Genomic DNA, 15,765 nt, shown 5'->3' with positions numbered 1-15,765 from the left:
CAAACAGGCCTCCAAATGAGAATTTCTCTACACTACTCCAGTTCTGACTCAGCTTCATTTGTAAAAATAAGCACTGTTGACATGTCTCAAGAGCCAAAAGCATATTGAGAGCACCAGTGATTTCAGATACCAGTTCCCACCCCCTTTTCCTTATCATCCCCCATGCTATGACTAATTCTATTTTTGAGGGTAAAACAAAGTGCATCCCTCCTCTTCATTAAGGTTTCACTGGGAAATCTTGTGAAAAATCCACTTTCACCACCCAGTCGTTACCTTTGTCAGCTTTTCCTGCAGCTCCTGGATTTTGGCTTGCTGCTCTGTATTGATCTATAGTTAGATAAAAAGATGGAGGGAAAGAGTCAAAACCAAAGAGGAGAAAATGCTCTTTGCTTATGATACCACATTTGTGCTAATTCGCTTCCCAAAAATCTTGGTTTCCCCCTGTAATCCCAACACACCAAAACACCCCTTGGCAAATCCACTCCCATTTTGCTAACTTCCAGTTGATTTAATATTTTAGTTACCAAGAAGATTGTTCAGTGTGAGAACACAGAATTCTTTTTGTTTTTCACTTTGCTGTTCCTTCTGAGTAAAGCAAACCCTGATGTAGCCCCAGCCTGACTCCAAACTTGGATGACACATAACAGCCTGTCTTTGCCCAGCTTCTCAACACAATCCATTAAGAACAGGTTATCCAGAGACAGCTTTAGATCAAACAAGAGAGAACAGTGAATCACACCAAGATGTCTTAAAACATAAAATGAAAGGAGGTGGGGGCTGTGAGGCCATGCATGCCACTGAGTAGCCACAGTTTGGTTTCTGTGCAAAACATGAGAGACCCAGGAAGAAAAATCTAGAACACTGAAGTAACATACCTTTTCCAGTTTGGAATACAACTCTCCTGCCTCATTTTTTCCTTGATCTTTAACCTGTAACTTAAATATAAAATATATGAAAACCTCAGGAAAAGCTAGGCTTCTATCCAGTCATCACCTCATGCAATTTAAACACCAGCAGTTACACAAAGCAGAACTCACATCATACAACACATGTTGTGTTAGTTGTAGGAACCACGCTAATCTCTGAAGGGCACACCCACAACTTGTGTGTGCATGTGTCAAGCAGCACTAGATATTGCAGCAAGCCTCAGCCCCCTCTCCCATGGAGCCTAGACTACCTTTTGCAGTTTGTTGTGGCACTCGGCAGCTTTACGTTTGAACTCCTCGGCTGCCAGGCGGGACTCCCTCAACTCCGACTCGTAGAGATCGCTGCGCCTGCGAGCCGAGATCAGATCCTCCTCCAGCTGATTCATCATCAGCCTCATCTCTTCCACTTGAGCTTGGTATTCCTGTGGTTGGGGTGCAAGGGAAGGAGAAGGGGTTACAGTTTAGAGGCAACAGGGGAAATGCTTGGAGCAGCAGATTCCAGAATACTGACTGCAGGCAAGAGATGCACTTAAGAGTACGTAGAAGGAAGGTAAAGTACAAAATAAAACAGTAAAAACTAACTAAAATAACTAAAATCATGGTGTTGTGGTTTGAGTCTTGCCACTTTCAACTCAATACCTCCAAATCAAAACATTGACTTTTTGAGAGTGCAGGAACACATACGTACATCCACATACAAATGATAAAAATTACTTACATTTCTAATTTCTGAAACAGAAATGTGCCTTTGAGTTGATGTCTCTACTAAATGCCCAGATGCTCCCTCAAGATCTATTTTCTCAGGCTGATACATGACAGTTATCACAGATCTGCACAGCTTGGGTAAAAGGAAGAAGGAGAAGCAGAGGGGTAGCACACTGTGGCTCGCAGCCATCAGATTTCTCTTGACGGAGTTAAAAAGGATCACATTGCTCAGTATGGGAGACAACCTAAAATCAAACATTATCTTAGAAAAACTATCTAAAACTCACATTGCTCATAGAAGATATTTGCCTGTACAGGCAGAAATAAAGATTCCCCATGTAGGAGACTACAAGACAGGGCATTTGGAAGGGGAAGGTGGGAGAAGAAAAGAACATTTGAATTGACTATCTCAATGAGACTGGGAACTCAAACTGAGACTAGCTTGAGAGATTGCTTCACATCTTCACTGAAAGACAAGAATTTAATTATGTTTAGCATTTATTAAGTCCTGCAAGTATGCATTTCATGAAATTATTCTAAAGCAAAAAAACCAAAAAAAACCAAAAAAAGCCCTCTCCAAAATTGAAGTATTTTTTACGAAGCTGAGAACAAGTAGAAAACATGCACATCAAGAGTTAGGAACAAAGATTGTGAAGGACTGACAGTGGGGGAGTCTATCTCTCTTTCCATTTTAATATCTTACAGTATGCCTGACTACCCCCATATTGAGAAGAGTAACTGTCTCGTGACAGAACCAGGTTTGTCATCGCTCCCTCCAGACAGGCAGCGCCTTCAGCTCGATGAGAGCCTGCTGAGCACTGACCCTGATGGCAGCCCCTCATCCTCCAGCATGGAGAGCTTATGCAGATGGTGAAAGAAGCCAGGCCTTTAGCAGATTGCTTTACTGTCCCTTACAGGGAGCAAAGAATGGCTCCTTGGCTTGTAATCCCAAAACTGGTTCTCCACTTTGTAAGCCAGACAGGAACCTACTCTTTCCAGTTTGTCTCCTGTGCAAGGATAATCTTATTTTCTTGCTGGAAAAAAATTAGATCTTTTTTCCTAATAACTAAGCATGTATTAACTTAAATATTCTTTTTATACAAATACATCTGTGAACAAAAAGGCAGAATGGTTTGAAAGAATAAATGTTCTGCTCAGAAATCATAATTTGTTTAGACTTCCTAAAATACTGGGCTTTTATATCAGCGAACACTTGACCAAAGAATTAAAGGTATGACAATAGTTGCCACTGTTACAACGAGCATTTGGGAAGGGAGGAAAATGGGGAGGGAGAAAAGAAGAAAGAAGAGGAGATAATTAGTAATATTTCAGGTTTTCTTGTTTCATCACATTTGCAAGATTGTCTTTGAATAAGTCCCGAGATAGATCAGAGGAACAGGCCACAGCACTCAAGGCAACACAGAACAATCCTCTGGGATACGCATTGCTCAGAGTTCTAAAATACCAAGAGATATTTAAGCACAGATTACTAGACAAGTTCAGGGCATGTATCTGAAGCAAATCACATCAGGGAACTACACAGACATAAGTGAGGCTTTCAGAAAAATACAGATTCTGATTTGTTGCAAGTTTGTCTGTTAGTACGGCTCTTCATCAAATAACGACCAGAGCACAGCTTTAGTTAAAACAAAAAAACAAAACAAAACAAAAACCAAACACACACCCCAAGCAAACAAAAAACCCCACAAACCCACCATGCTCTTCTATCCAAGTACCTGAGGTTAAATTGAACCTACAGCCTCACCCTGAAAATATCAAATGCCTAATTATTGGGTTTTGAAGATCCTGATTTGCTGTTGATTTGACTCATTCTCTCTCAAGCCTCAGGTTTCGAACAGCAAAACTCTAAGGGGCTCTTCCAACTCCCAGTTCCCTCTGACTTAAAAATCATGGTCCAAGTCTTTAATGGCCAAAATCCACCTGCTGACATGAGTCAGCACAAATTTCTCAGCATTTTTGGTTGCAAGATTCTTGAACACGTGTTTCAGGGAGCTCAGAAGGCCACCACAGACATGAAACTCTGCAGGACTCATTTGTTGAGCTAAGCAGCCTCTTTATGTCATTGTGAATCTCCACAAGCCAAATTAAGAGATTCTGGGACAAAGTGTTTGATTAAAAATTACTTGCATTATGTTTCCTCTGTTACATTTGTCTGTACTGCCTAAGAATCCGTGGATATTTCAAATCATCAAAAATGTTCCCCATTTCAGCATTTAAAGCAACTTTGCTAGCAAAGCACCAGAAGAGAGAGCAGGGAGCTTTAGATCCCTTGTATTACATAAAACAACCACCCAGAAGAATGCTGGGGAAGTCTGTGGAGGACAGCTACATCCAGAGGGTTGGGCTTGCATTTCATTACTTTTTTATATAAGAGCTACTCATGTCTGGAGAATTATTACCAAGGTTTCAGGGCTTCCTTGTCTCAGAGACTTTGAAATGAGTCAGTTAATGTTTGTAAAGTGCTTTGAAGATGAAAACCAACAGATAATTACAAAGAATTGTTTGAATGCTATAGCAAATTTCAGTTCCTTTTTCTCAATGCAGTATGTTGCTGTTAATTCATAAAACTGAGTGGGTTCTCCCTTGCAATGGCCACATTTGTCACAATGTTTTCCTTTAATTTTGACCTTTTTTTACTTAAGGGCAACTATGTGAATTAGTGAACTTTCAACATTCTTTGGGTGGAAAAGAAAATTATTAATTTCTACTTTGCAAACAGATCAAATCAGGAAAAAAATAGTACACATTCTATTTTGAAACACAATTAGGCATTTTAAATAGTAAGATAAAGAAGAAAAATTTTTAAAAATACCAACACAATTCAGGTTAGCTCAGCTCTCTCCCAGGTGAATATTCATTAACTTGTGACATTTAAAATGGATAGGTCATTTCTACTGCAGCATGTCACTAAAGCATTGGAACTTTCTCCTAAACTGATTGTACAGATGAAGTACTTTCGGGACTAGGAAAAGAGAAAGGTGAAGTCTGGAGTTTGTGCTTACTTGCAAAATACACAAGTGGAATTTTGTAGCTTGCTGTATTGTTCAGGAACCCCTGTGAAATCACACAGCTTGGGAGTTATCACAGCCCATCAACACCGAGCGCAATCCTGGCACCAGAGCTAGAATGTGCCAAGAATGCCTATTTGTGGGCAGTCACTCTGCTCCCCAAAGAAGCAGGAATACCTGTTCTTTGATCTCTTGCAGTTTTCGGCTTTGCTCTCTGATATCATGAAGTAGCTGCAGTGCCTTATCATCTTCCTGAGACACCTCCATCCGTGCCTGCTCCAGGCTGCGCTTTAAGCTCTGCAGAAAGCAAAATGTTCAATACATAGGCTTTGGTTTCTCAAATGGTTGTATAATGAAGATCTTTAGTTACACAAATGCCTCCTTGACTGCAGTGAGGCATCAGAAAAATGGAGGCACCAATGATGGAATCCTAATGAAATTCATGGCCAGTGCGGCTCCTATCTGAACAGAAGCAGCCCGTTTTACAAACACTGTTTACTCAACTTAAATCTTCGTTCAAATCTCCACTTCCTCACATCAGGTTTAGAGACAAAAACCAAACACAGATCACAAAAGGCATCCATTATTGACAGCATTTATCTATATTTTATCCAGCACTATTAATTCACAACCTAGATACAATCCTTCAACTTCATGTTACTTACATTTTTCTTGTTGCTGTTAAGTGAGTCAAATGTTTTAATCATTGTTAAATTTCTGTAAGGAACAGAAGAGCTGAGTGTATCTCACCACATGCCTTACCTCCAAATTTGGAGTCACCAGTGGAGTGGTGCTCCTATTAACTGAGTGTTATTCATCAACAGGAAGATATAAACTGAATTTTCTTCCTTTGCCTAGTAGCATTCAGTATAGGAAAATCACTTGGCCCCATTTTAAGATGTCCTTCCCAACAAACCAAGACATCAGAAATGGTTTTCAATTCTCTGGAACAGAGTATTAGCTGCATTTTTGCTCTTGGTACAAGAGAGGAAACATAATTGTGTATCTAACTGAAAATACAGAGACTATCAACTAGAATGAAAATATCCTCACTGGAATATTGCCAGTGACAACTGGGCAGACATTCCAGCTCTCATGAAAAATGATCTCTGAAGACATGGCTTTACAGCCTCATTTTTGTATTCTACCAGAAAAATAGCACCTGACACTGTGCTGGGGAACAGGATGGGTCTGAACTCAGGACACCACAGATGGAGGCAACACCACTGCTTCCTAATCCTATTTGTTCTTGAAGATTTCTGTCTAGGCACTGATTAGGCCCCATCCTCTTCCAGCTAAGAAACCTTCCAGAAGTACAAACCAGGCATGTTCTAGCACAGCCAGTAAGACAAACATCACAAAGAGTTTCAGCAAGACCAGGACAGTAGTCACTCCTGCATGATCTAAGCACATGACCATGAAACAACATCTGAATAAAACTACCAATCAAGCTTGTGCAAACACTTCAGGGCTCCATGTTCAACAAATATCCTCTCACATAGTATTTTCTCTCCATCAAGTACCCCACTGAAAGCATGATGGAAGAGAAAGACAAAGACCACCAGATTTCAGGCCTTCAGAGCTGAAAGGACTGGGGTAAGGGCTCACACTGCATTCTGTGATATAGGTGGCCAGGTCCTGCTCCAGGAGGGATCGCTGGGTCTCAGAGGCTTTCAGTTCCACCTCCTTTTGGCTAAGTACAGCCTCCACCTCTGACACTCTCCGGTGCAACCGCGTCATTTCCTGCTCCATCTGCAATAAATATCAAGAGGTTATAAAGGAGGGCTTCAAAAGCTTTGTTAACTGCTACTTTCAGAGCTCTCTTTGTAAGAAATTTGTCTCCAAGAGACTTCTAGCTATGTTTCTCCAAATGGTGTTTAAATTCCGATACCATTGTCTCTGCTCCAGGAATGCACAGTTCTTCTTAAGGACAAAGTAGTAAGTCTAAGTCACCCCATTCATTCAAGCTGCTTGTTCATATTCAGTCATTCTTCGAACCCCAGTTAGCAAAGAAGACACAATCATTTTTCACCTGACTTGCAGAGATGGGTCACTTTAACCTTATCCCAAATCCATGCTGGACCAGAAGATGGTTTCCCCCCATCTCCTTGTCAGGAGCAAATGGTCAAATCCAGAACCGAGCAGGGAGAAAAGTAATGGAACTCTCATAAAAGTCTCAAAACAAGCAGTAAGTGTTAAAAGACTCCACCAGGTTCCCTTTATTGGAGCACAGCAACTGTTACAAGACGTTCACCATAAAGCAGTGACGTGACAACAGTTATATAAGCAGGAGCTGATGAGTGAGGAAGAGCCCTCAGAACAGTACTGCTGTAATGTGTGTCTGATGAAGAGGCAGGGCCTGCAGGAAGCAGCAGTCGTCTGTGGCACGCTGACAAAAGCACTGTTTAAAATCCAGAGCCGCTTCTTGTTAAGTTAAAAGTATCTACAGCAACAGCATGGCCTAAATTCATCTCCCTTTGTACTGGACAGGAAGCCACCTCTCTGAAGGAAAAGCACTTTGCCCACCACGAGTCTGGATGATCAGCAGCATCTGACAGATCCCTGGACATACAGTGGTTGCAGATTCCTGGAGCAATGGGTGTGGCCAATCGCATGAATAAATACCTTGTGACACTTGTCCTGGGCGTCTTGGAGCTCTTTGCTCTTGAGAAGAAGTGTCTTTTCCATGGAGCTGACCTTGGCTGGGGAATCCACACTTGAAAAAACAGATCTAAAAGAGCAAAGCCAAACAGCACATGAATATGGGTAAAAGGTACAAAAATCTGATTTATGCAGCCCCTGTAAAGTCATTGGGTACTTACTTATTCCAGGATAAAAGAAATGTGATTGTGCAGCAATCACAGCCTAACAGCCATCATTGCAGATCAAAGGTACCATAAAAGCTAATGACAGTACACCATTATTAAATAATCCACGTGTACTTCTAGTTACAATATTCATATTTTCCATCAGTGGCTGTGTCAGAGTGCAAAACAATAAATCACAGCAGCAGTTTTCCATGATTTGTAGGGATTTATAGGTGCAACAAAAACAGAGCATAAAGTCAACATAACCATTTGGAAAGATAACAAATTTTCAGAGAAATGCTTTTTATTTGGCGCTTTATTTTTAAACAGGTTTTTAAATTACCATCAAAGTATAAAAGCCCTACAAACTTCAACATGTCATAATCTGCACCACAGGAAGAAGAGTTTAATATCCTTAGTTACATTCTGTGAATCAAAATTGAAACTTCCCTAACCCAATTCATATGATCCCTACAAACCCAATCAATATCAATATGATTAGTCACACTGCAGAACTTCAGAGTTCCACTTAAAAGTAATTTTTTTTTCCTGAGACACAACTGTACTGTTCAAAACAATTTGACTCCAGAAGCCAGGGGAAAATATTTACTTGTTCTTAAGCTTTCTGTCTAATTGGGACTCAGCATTTAAGGAGTTTACCATTCCTGTTAGTCTAAATTTATTTTAGAAGAGGATAGGAAGCCACCTGATGTTTAGGAGCATATTTTTAGTGCTTTGCAAAGCCTTAAATATGCAATCTGCAACCAAAAAATTAAGTACACACATCAAAACACAATTTTAAAAATCACATTCTCCCTTGCATAAAATGATTCAGACTAGAGACTGGAGCAGTTAATGATGGAAGCAGTGTTAACTGATAGATGAAAAAGCAGCAGTACAATGAAGGTGCTAATAAAAGGTCACACAGGCTGCCCACACGTTGCTTTCTGCTTCTCCTGGCCACAGTTTGGTGTGCAGCCAGTTATCCCCACGGAGAGAAAGGAGCTTTGAGCAGCTCTCTGCATAGAGCCAGACACCCACACACAGCAGCACAGGCTCCTCTCAACACCAAGGAAAGTTTCATTCCATCACCACCATTTTCTGAGGAAAAATCTACTCCTTAATCCAACTGGATATGCAGCAGAGGCACAGAAAGATATACATGGATTTTTACAAAAATGCAGCAACATTTCTGGATCAAACAGATCTTCAGCACCAGCACCTCGAGCAGTGATTAGGAAAGGCTGTTTTAATATCAGCAAACAAACACAGCAAAATCCACCAATGTTGCCTTGAAAGGTCAGGTATTAATATATCTCTTCAGAAACCTGATATGGAAAAACTTAGAAAAAAGAATCCTGCATGTCAATGATAGAGATATGATCAGGACTTACTAAAAAAAAGTTTAAAATTAATGCTTTTATACAGCATTCCTTTAGCCCTGGTCCAATCAATCTGATCCGTCAAATTACCATATTTAAAAATCAATTTATAAAGCGTGTCTATACTCCTACAGAGAAAAAGCAACCATCTGAGAAAGATGCATATTAAATCCCATAACAGCTGGGTGTACAAACAAGGCTAAAAATGAATAGTTGAGAAAAGCAGTCTAAAAATACAAATTAAAGCTCACATTAGCTAAAAAAGACACTAAGGAATCTGCTTTCAAATGTTAATCAAATATATGTAAATAGCTGCAAATATGTACTGAGACAAATCTGAAAATCTTCTTTTAATAAAAATTTAGTTTTACAGGTCTGAACTGTATTGGCTAAAGCAATCTTTTTTTATTATTATAGTTTCAACCTTAACCACCACTTTTTTACTTCCATTCTTTTCAGATCTGAAGCATTACCTAAGAAAACTCCAGCCAGTTCTCACAGAGCTGGTTTTATTTATGTCTTCTATTCCACCTCCCCAAAGGAGCTCATTTTATTTGTCATTTTTGCTTGTTTATTTTATTTGCTATTAAAAGAAACAGAGCCTAATATTACAGGCACCATTTTGCATTTCAAAAACTTCTCATGGTGAACCAGCTGAAAGCATCCCCAGGCACTGCAAGGCAGGCAGGAACAGGAGGGATTCAGGGAATGTGGAGTTCTGCAGAAGGTTCGGGTGGGATGGGATGGGACAGGGCACAGGAGACTGCCCAAGTTTGGATTTCATGAGGTGACTGCAGAGGGAGCTGCTCCTCAGGGCTGGTGTTGGCTTTGTAACAGGAGAGAAGGCTGCAGACACAACTCCAATCTTTCTTCCCCATCCCTGTCCAAAGTGAGGAAGAAATTCCTTAAAAATATATGTGCTGGTGACACGGTGATTTTCCTGCCATGGAAACAGTACATCTTATCCCCAAGGGAAGCTGATCTCAGTTAGCACTGGACACAGTTTTTAGGAGACAGGCTCTCCCAGTAATTCTTTCCTGTGTACAAATTGTATTAGAACAACTTCCTGAACATCCATACAACCTTCAAAGTATCAGAAAGGGACAGACAGAGGAAATCAAGAGAAATGGAATACTGGCTAATCTAATAAGCCTTGTCATGGTGATAGAAGCTCTCAACAGAGCATGACAAGGTGGAAAATACCCACATTTCTGGGGCACTTATATTCTTCCTCAGTCAGCATCATTGCAGAAATTAAACACACACAATCCAACATATAAAGCCATGATGTATAGCTATCATTCAGGATGGGACCATCTCAGAGTATTTCATTTAATTAACTGCTACATCTGGATCAATTCTCTTAGCACAACAGAACAGTTTCTGCTGTTTCCTCTCAAGTGTGAAAAAAATTATTAACAAAAGGTAACCAGCTCCACCAACAAAAAAATGGCAATAAAAGATTAAAAAAACCCCAAATCCAAGTCTAGAGTATCAAGCTCTCATAGCACTGGCTGTGCCAATTTACTTTCCAGAGAAGCAGAGCCTGCATGACTAAAGGCCAAGTTAACTTAGAGCTGACTAGTGATTTCACAGCTAGATCAGCAGCAGCCTCAACCAGCAGAATGAGCAGAAATGGGGCTGCTTGTGTAAAAGCTCCTCCAGTCCTAATGTGGCTGAGATGAAGAAGAAAAAAGCATTGCCATGGGAAAAGCTCCAAGCTGATTCTTGGTGTCCAACTTGTGCATCCCATCACACTTTGTAACTTCCTGTGTCCTTTTCTGCCACTGTCCTAAACCCCCAACTCACCTGTGCTTCCTTCTCACAAGGATTGGCACCATCTGTCCTAATCCTGGCCCCCACACAACATGCTGATAATCTCATCCCCATCCCTCATGCTCTATTCTTTTTAGCATTATACTCATCTGTACCTTCCACCCCCTCGTAAATGCTTGCTCAGGCCTAAAAAAAACCAACCAAAAACAAACAGTGATACCATCAATCTGTGAATAGAGCTTGCTGAAGCAAAGCATATTTTTGGTATGCTCATCCTGTGCTTCCTCTTTCATCTATCTTTGGTGAAAGAGCTTACCAGAACCCAACAAACTGTTGGAAGAAATCAGTAGAAATCCTTCTTTTTTGAGGAATGGCCCATTTTAACTCAGTATTTTATAATGACAGTCACAAATCCATACCAAATTTTTTAATTAAAAAAACCCCTCAACCTCCGTAACCCCAAAAAAACCAGAAAACAAAACCCCAGAAATCTTGAGAAAACACCATTTCTTAGGACCTTAGAGAGAGAACATAGGCAGGCAAAATTCTACATAATAAACTATTTTTAATTAGGCACTTATTTTTTTATTAGGTATTTTGATATATTTTATTTGGTATTTATTTTTATTTGGCACTAATTTTATAAGGTATTTATTTTTATTTGGCACTAATTTTATTAGGTATTTCTTTTTATTAGGCAGTTTGGTATATTTGGTTAGCCCTGGATTTATAACATATTTATCTTATGCTTTCCTCTAGTCACCTACAAAAGACAAGAACAATTTTCTTCCACCACTTGATGCGTATTTTTGGCAGCTAAGGGTTTCTGTCACTTGTTCTAAGCACTGGAGATCAGCCATGGTTAGGGACAGGAAGTAAGGTGGGGCTGGCTTTTAATGGAATTAAACTCTTGGTTGCCTCTTATCTTGTCACAGTCACACGCTTGCAGCCAAACCAGCAGCCAGATTTGCAGCCAGACAGGCTTTTCTCCCCCACATCCAGAATTCAGAGGCCATGATGAGAGAAGGAGTTAGCTGGTCCTACTCTGCAGCCTCAGCCCAGCTCTTCTAAGAGCAGATTTAGCTGGAACACTTTAAGCAGCCCACAACTTAAACAATGCCCTTGATTTCTCCTGATTGCTTCCTATGACACATTATTGCTGTGTCTTTTGCATTTTTGATAAGTCTCACATTTGTTAGAGGGACACAAATTCCTCTAAAATCTCATGGTATGGGGCAGCAGACAGAGCACTGTAATCCAATGGACCTTTCTGAACCACACACCAACCATGTAATTTCTGGCAACAGGTCTAAGTGACTTAAAGAAGGAAAACCCTTCTAGCCCAAAGTCATTGGGATTGGAAAAGAGAACTTCTGTTATCCTTCTTCTGTCCTTCCTTAGCTGCCTTGTCTCTGAAGTATTTGAAATATCCAAATACCCACCTTCTTACTGTCCAGTGGACAAGGGCAAAGGATAACCCTGACCTTCAGAGTCTGACAGCCCCCAGATTCAAAGTGCTGAAAGTTTCAAGGACCTCGTCACCAGCACTCTGCAGTTGCCTGGCCTTACAGTAAGCAGCACTAGAGGGTTCGTGCTGCAGACAGGAAAATAGATCTGCATCACTTAGCAACCATAAGGAGAGACTTTCACAGGAAAAGGTTTTTTTAAAAAAATTCTGGACTGATAAACTTCATGACTTAGGACCTTCCAGAGAAGGCATCCCAAGATTCACAGCAGATAAACCCCCTCCACATTTTATTGCTCTTCATCTAAGAATTTGATTTTCAAGGCAGTGCAGACAAACAGTACTCTATTTCCTCAAGTAAAACACACACCAGACAATATTTTATAAGTAAGAAGTTATCTTTGTGACCCATTTGCAGTGGTATTGAGAATAAACTAATCACTGCAATATTTAAATACAGGTATTTTAAAGTCTCCATAAGGGCTTTGCCATACTTAAATCACCTTCTTAGAACAAAAGGCAAGTATTTACTGCTAAAAATAAGTGCATTTATCTAGATCTCACTCAAGAAAAAGAAACCATTATTATTCAGGAGAAAATATCTATAAGATGATTTTCTGTTCCAGTTTAAGAAAACACAGGCCACACCAAACAAATTTTATTTCAGTCAAAATTACTGCAGAGGACATTAATCTCTATATTCATTTGCTATACCTCTTCTCACCTATTCCCAAAATTCAAATGTAACTTCCATATGCATTTTTGGTAGCAGCTCCACAGAGAAAGCCCTTCAGTCCATCTGCTCCAGCTCTCTCAGCCTCCAGCACAGTTACACCACTGTTCTGAGACTTCAGCCCATGCTCCTCTTCAGTTCTAGTCCTGGGCCCAATTGCATACATGTTTTTACCACACATATATGGTCACTGTTGAGGCTTTCCTGACTGTCACCTGAATGGCCACACAGACCTGGTACATGGATTGCAGTTCTCCAGGCAGACAAGAGAACAGCCCAAGTTATCGCACTCATAAATTAAAACAGATTTTTAACCCCAGGTATCTACAGATCTAACATTCCATCCTGCTAATGATATTAGATCATTTCACCAAAAGAACACTTTCTGAGGCTCTATATCCTCTCCCTTCCTTCCTCTTTTGCCATAAAAGCAACTCTGCTGAGGAGGGAAAGGCAAAAATTCCCCTTTTATTGCTGGCATAACCATCATATAACCTTGATTCACGGTGTGAGCAAGATCAAAGATGTCAACAGTATCACCAAATTTGGTGACAAGCTTACTGCAGAGCAGCTATCACCAATATGACATAAAATGAAACTCAATTAAGACAGATTGACAATGAAGTCCCAGAAGGGAGCAAACCAGCAGCAGGGAGTGAGGGTTGACATGATAACACAGTGCATTGAGTCACTAACCCAGCCAAAGCCACTGCGCTCCTGAGAGGCCTCCTGGTCCGGAGCTGAGGACTTCCCAACTTAACACACTGCACTAATACTTTTTCAATAGCTTTGTCATCAGAAACCAACCACCCACCACACCAAATGGTTTATATCACACTATTTATATTCTTCTTTTTCTCTGACTCCCTTCTCTTGGAAATCATGTTTTCTTTCCATTGAAAATCATTTCTCTGAGGTCTTTACATCCCTCCACACACATGGCCACTGCATATTTGATCCAAATCTCCAGTGTCTGAGCACACACCACAGCAATGTCCAGTCCTCCTGTTTAACTTGACCCAGCAGCACAGAGCCAGCTGCCATGCAGCTCCTTCCCTTGCTCACTGACCCATCACTGCACATTCCCAGGTTAATGGAGCTCCTTTTCTATGGATCACTGATTCAGCCTTACACATTCCCAGCCCTTGGTGCCCACTCTGTGACCCAATAAAATAACACCATCCCCTTTTTCCATCTCTGAACTCCTCAGTATTCTGCTCCTTGCAGGGATCTGCAGTACCAGAAATGCAATCACCTACTGCTCCCTGCTAAACAGCAACAACTAATTCAAACTATTTGAACTACAATTTTAATAATAACTGATTTAGAATTAATCTTTTTACCCCATTTCCTCCCCCTCATCCCAGAAATAATCAGAGAACAGTAGGACATGCACAAGACACAGCAGCAACAGATAAAACCCGAATGTGGCAGCTTCCCTACAGCAGAGTACAGGTCAGTTAAAACAGCTTTCCCTCTCACACACACACCATCCTCTCTGCAACAAACCTACCCATTTTTCCAGCAGTCCTATCCACCTGAGCAATAATTTCTACTTACTCTGGTCTGAGTATCCCCAAAGCCTTGATGAATGAAAACCCCACAAACGGCAAATCTTCCCCCGAGAATCCTGCTGGGTTCAACTGGCGCGTAGAGGATAAAACCCGCGAATTCTTCTCTGGTTCATCAAAATTTGAGGTGTCATCATCAGACTTGAGAGTAGGAACGAAGGGGGGAGGAGCTGGTGGAAAAAAAGCAAGAAGAAAAGATAAAATTCAGCTACAGTTCACTCTGCAACAGTCCCACTCATTCAGTGCTTGCAATGGCACTGCAGCTCCTGCTTTTAATCTTGCTAACACAAGCAGACTGAGCTGCTGCTCTCAAAGCGTATTACAGCAACAAGAGATTAACCCCTGAGCTGCCAACATGGCTACCACTCTGCAGGCACAGCATCTCCCACACTGATCAAACTGAGATTTAGCTTGGGCATTAGAGATTCTGGGTTTGGGTTTTTTTCAGGTGAGGATGTTGGGGTTTTTTAACATATAAATAATAAAATCAAAGCACCAGGCTAAGAAAATCATTACTGTAATATAGCCAGCAGCCTGTCAATTCTGATTCATCTTGAAAAGGAAAATGTCTCCAACCTGTCCAATTAGTGACACTACCTGAGAAAGAAGCCTGATCTTGTGCTAGTCAGCTAAGGGATATATCTTACCCTTTAACACTAACAAGAATCTTCCCAGCATGGGTTTCTAATCAACAGCAAACTGGTCTTTCTCCTGGAAGGTTCTAATAAACTATAGCTACTAAAAGCTCAGTGGTCTGTAGGAAAAGAAGATTGATTTTATTTCTCTAAACGAGCTTGCTTAAGATCTGGAACTCTTGCCGGGACACCACTGCAGTCTGGCTCTGATACAATCAGCTCTGAAGAGAGGTATAAATAGCAGGAATTACAATGTATTTCTTACTATAATTTCTAAATTGGTACCACTTAACTTGCTAAGCAGTTGTTTTAATTTCAGATGATTTTCTCGTGCTTGCTTCAGTTTAATTAACCTAAGGAACAAAAGGACAAGTTCTTCTTGGTGCTGTGCAGCACCCGAGCTACCTGCTGGCTTGGCTACGTGTGGGAAAGGAATGAATGCAGAAGCCCTGCTGTGCAATCCCTACCTCATTAAATCACATTTCCTAACATTTATTTATTTAATTTCATCACTCGGCTCCCCACTCACTGCAACTCTGAGCTCAGCAAAGGGGAGACAGCTCCTCAGCCCGCAGCTAGAACAGCCCATTGTCACCAGCTGATGGAAGTGGAGTGTGCTAAAACCGTTACCATGGATCCAGTATGGATCTCCCGTAGCTGAAGGGCTGCTGAGGATTGAAGGACTGGGAACAAACATTCCAACCCCTGCAGTGCAGGCTCCCTGCTCCCGAGCCGG

At 40.9% G+C, this 15,765-nt stretch overlaps 1 protein-coding gene across 2 annotated transcripts in view; it reads right to left on the bottom strand.

Annotated features, from left to right (window-relative positions):
- CIT (citron rho-interacting serine/threonine kinase) overlaps positions 1–15,765 on the bottom strand; it is a 68,351-nt gene that overhangs the window by 39,253 nt on the left and 13,333 nt on the right. The window contains exons 10-16 of one of the 2 annotated variants that reach the window (XM_058816422.1): positions 14,384–14,564; positions 7,286–7,391; positions 6,269–6,412; positions 4,838–4,957; positions 1,178–1,348; positions 876–929; positions 274–327 (exon numbers count right to left, since the gene is read on the bottom strand). In XM_058816422.1, the coding sequence (XP_058672405.1) occupies positions 274–327; positions 876–929; positions 1,178–1,348; positions 4,838–4,957; positions 6,269–6,412; positions 7,286–7,391; positions 14,384–14,564 (830 nt within the window). Of the gene's footprint in view, positions 1–273; positions 328–875; positions 936–1,177; positions 1,349–4,837; positions 4,958–6,268; positions 6,413–7,285; positions 7,392–14,383; positions 14,565–15,765 lie in introns of both variants that reach the window. The other variant, XM_058816423.1, reaches the window with a different exon arrangement.

The sequence above is a fragment of the Ammospiza caudacuta genome, chromosome 18, assembly GCF_027887145.1.
Source record: "Ammospiza caudacuta isolate bAmmCau1 chromosome 18, bAmmCau1.pri, whole genome shotgun sequence".
In the NCBI taxonomy this organism is placed as follows: Eukaryota; Metazoa; Chordata; class Aves; order Passeriformes; family Passerellidae; genus Ammospiza; species Ammospiza caudacuta.
Note: the sequence above shows the minus strand (reverse complement) of the source record. Positions and strands in the feature narration are given on the sequence as shown.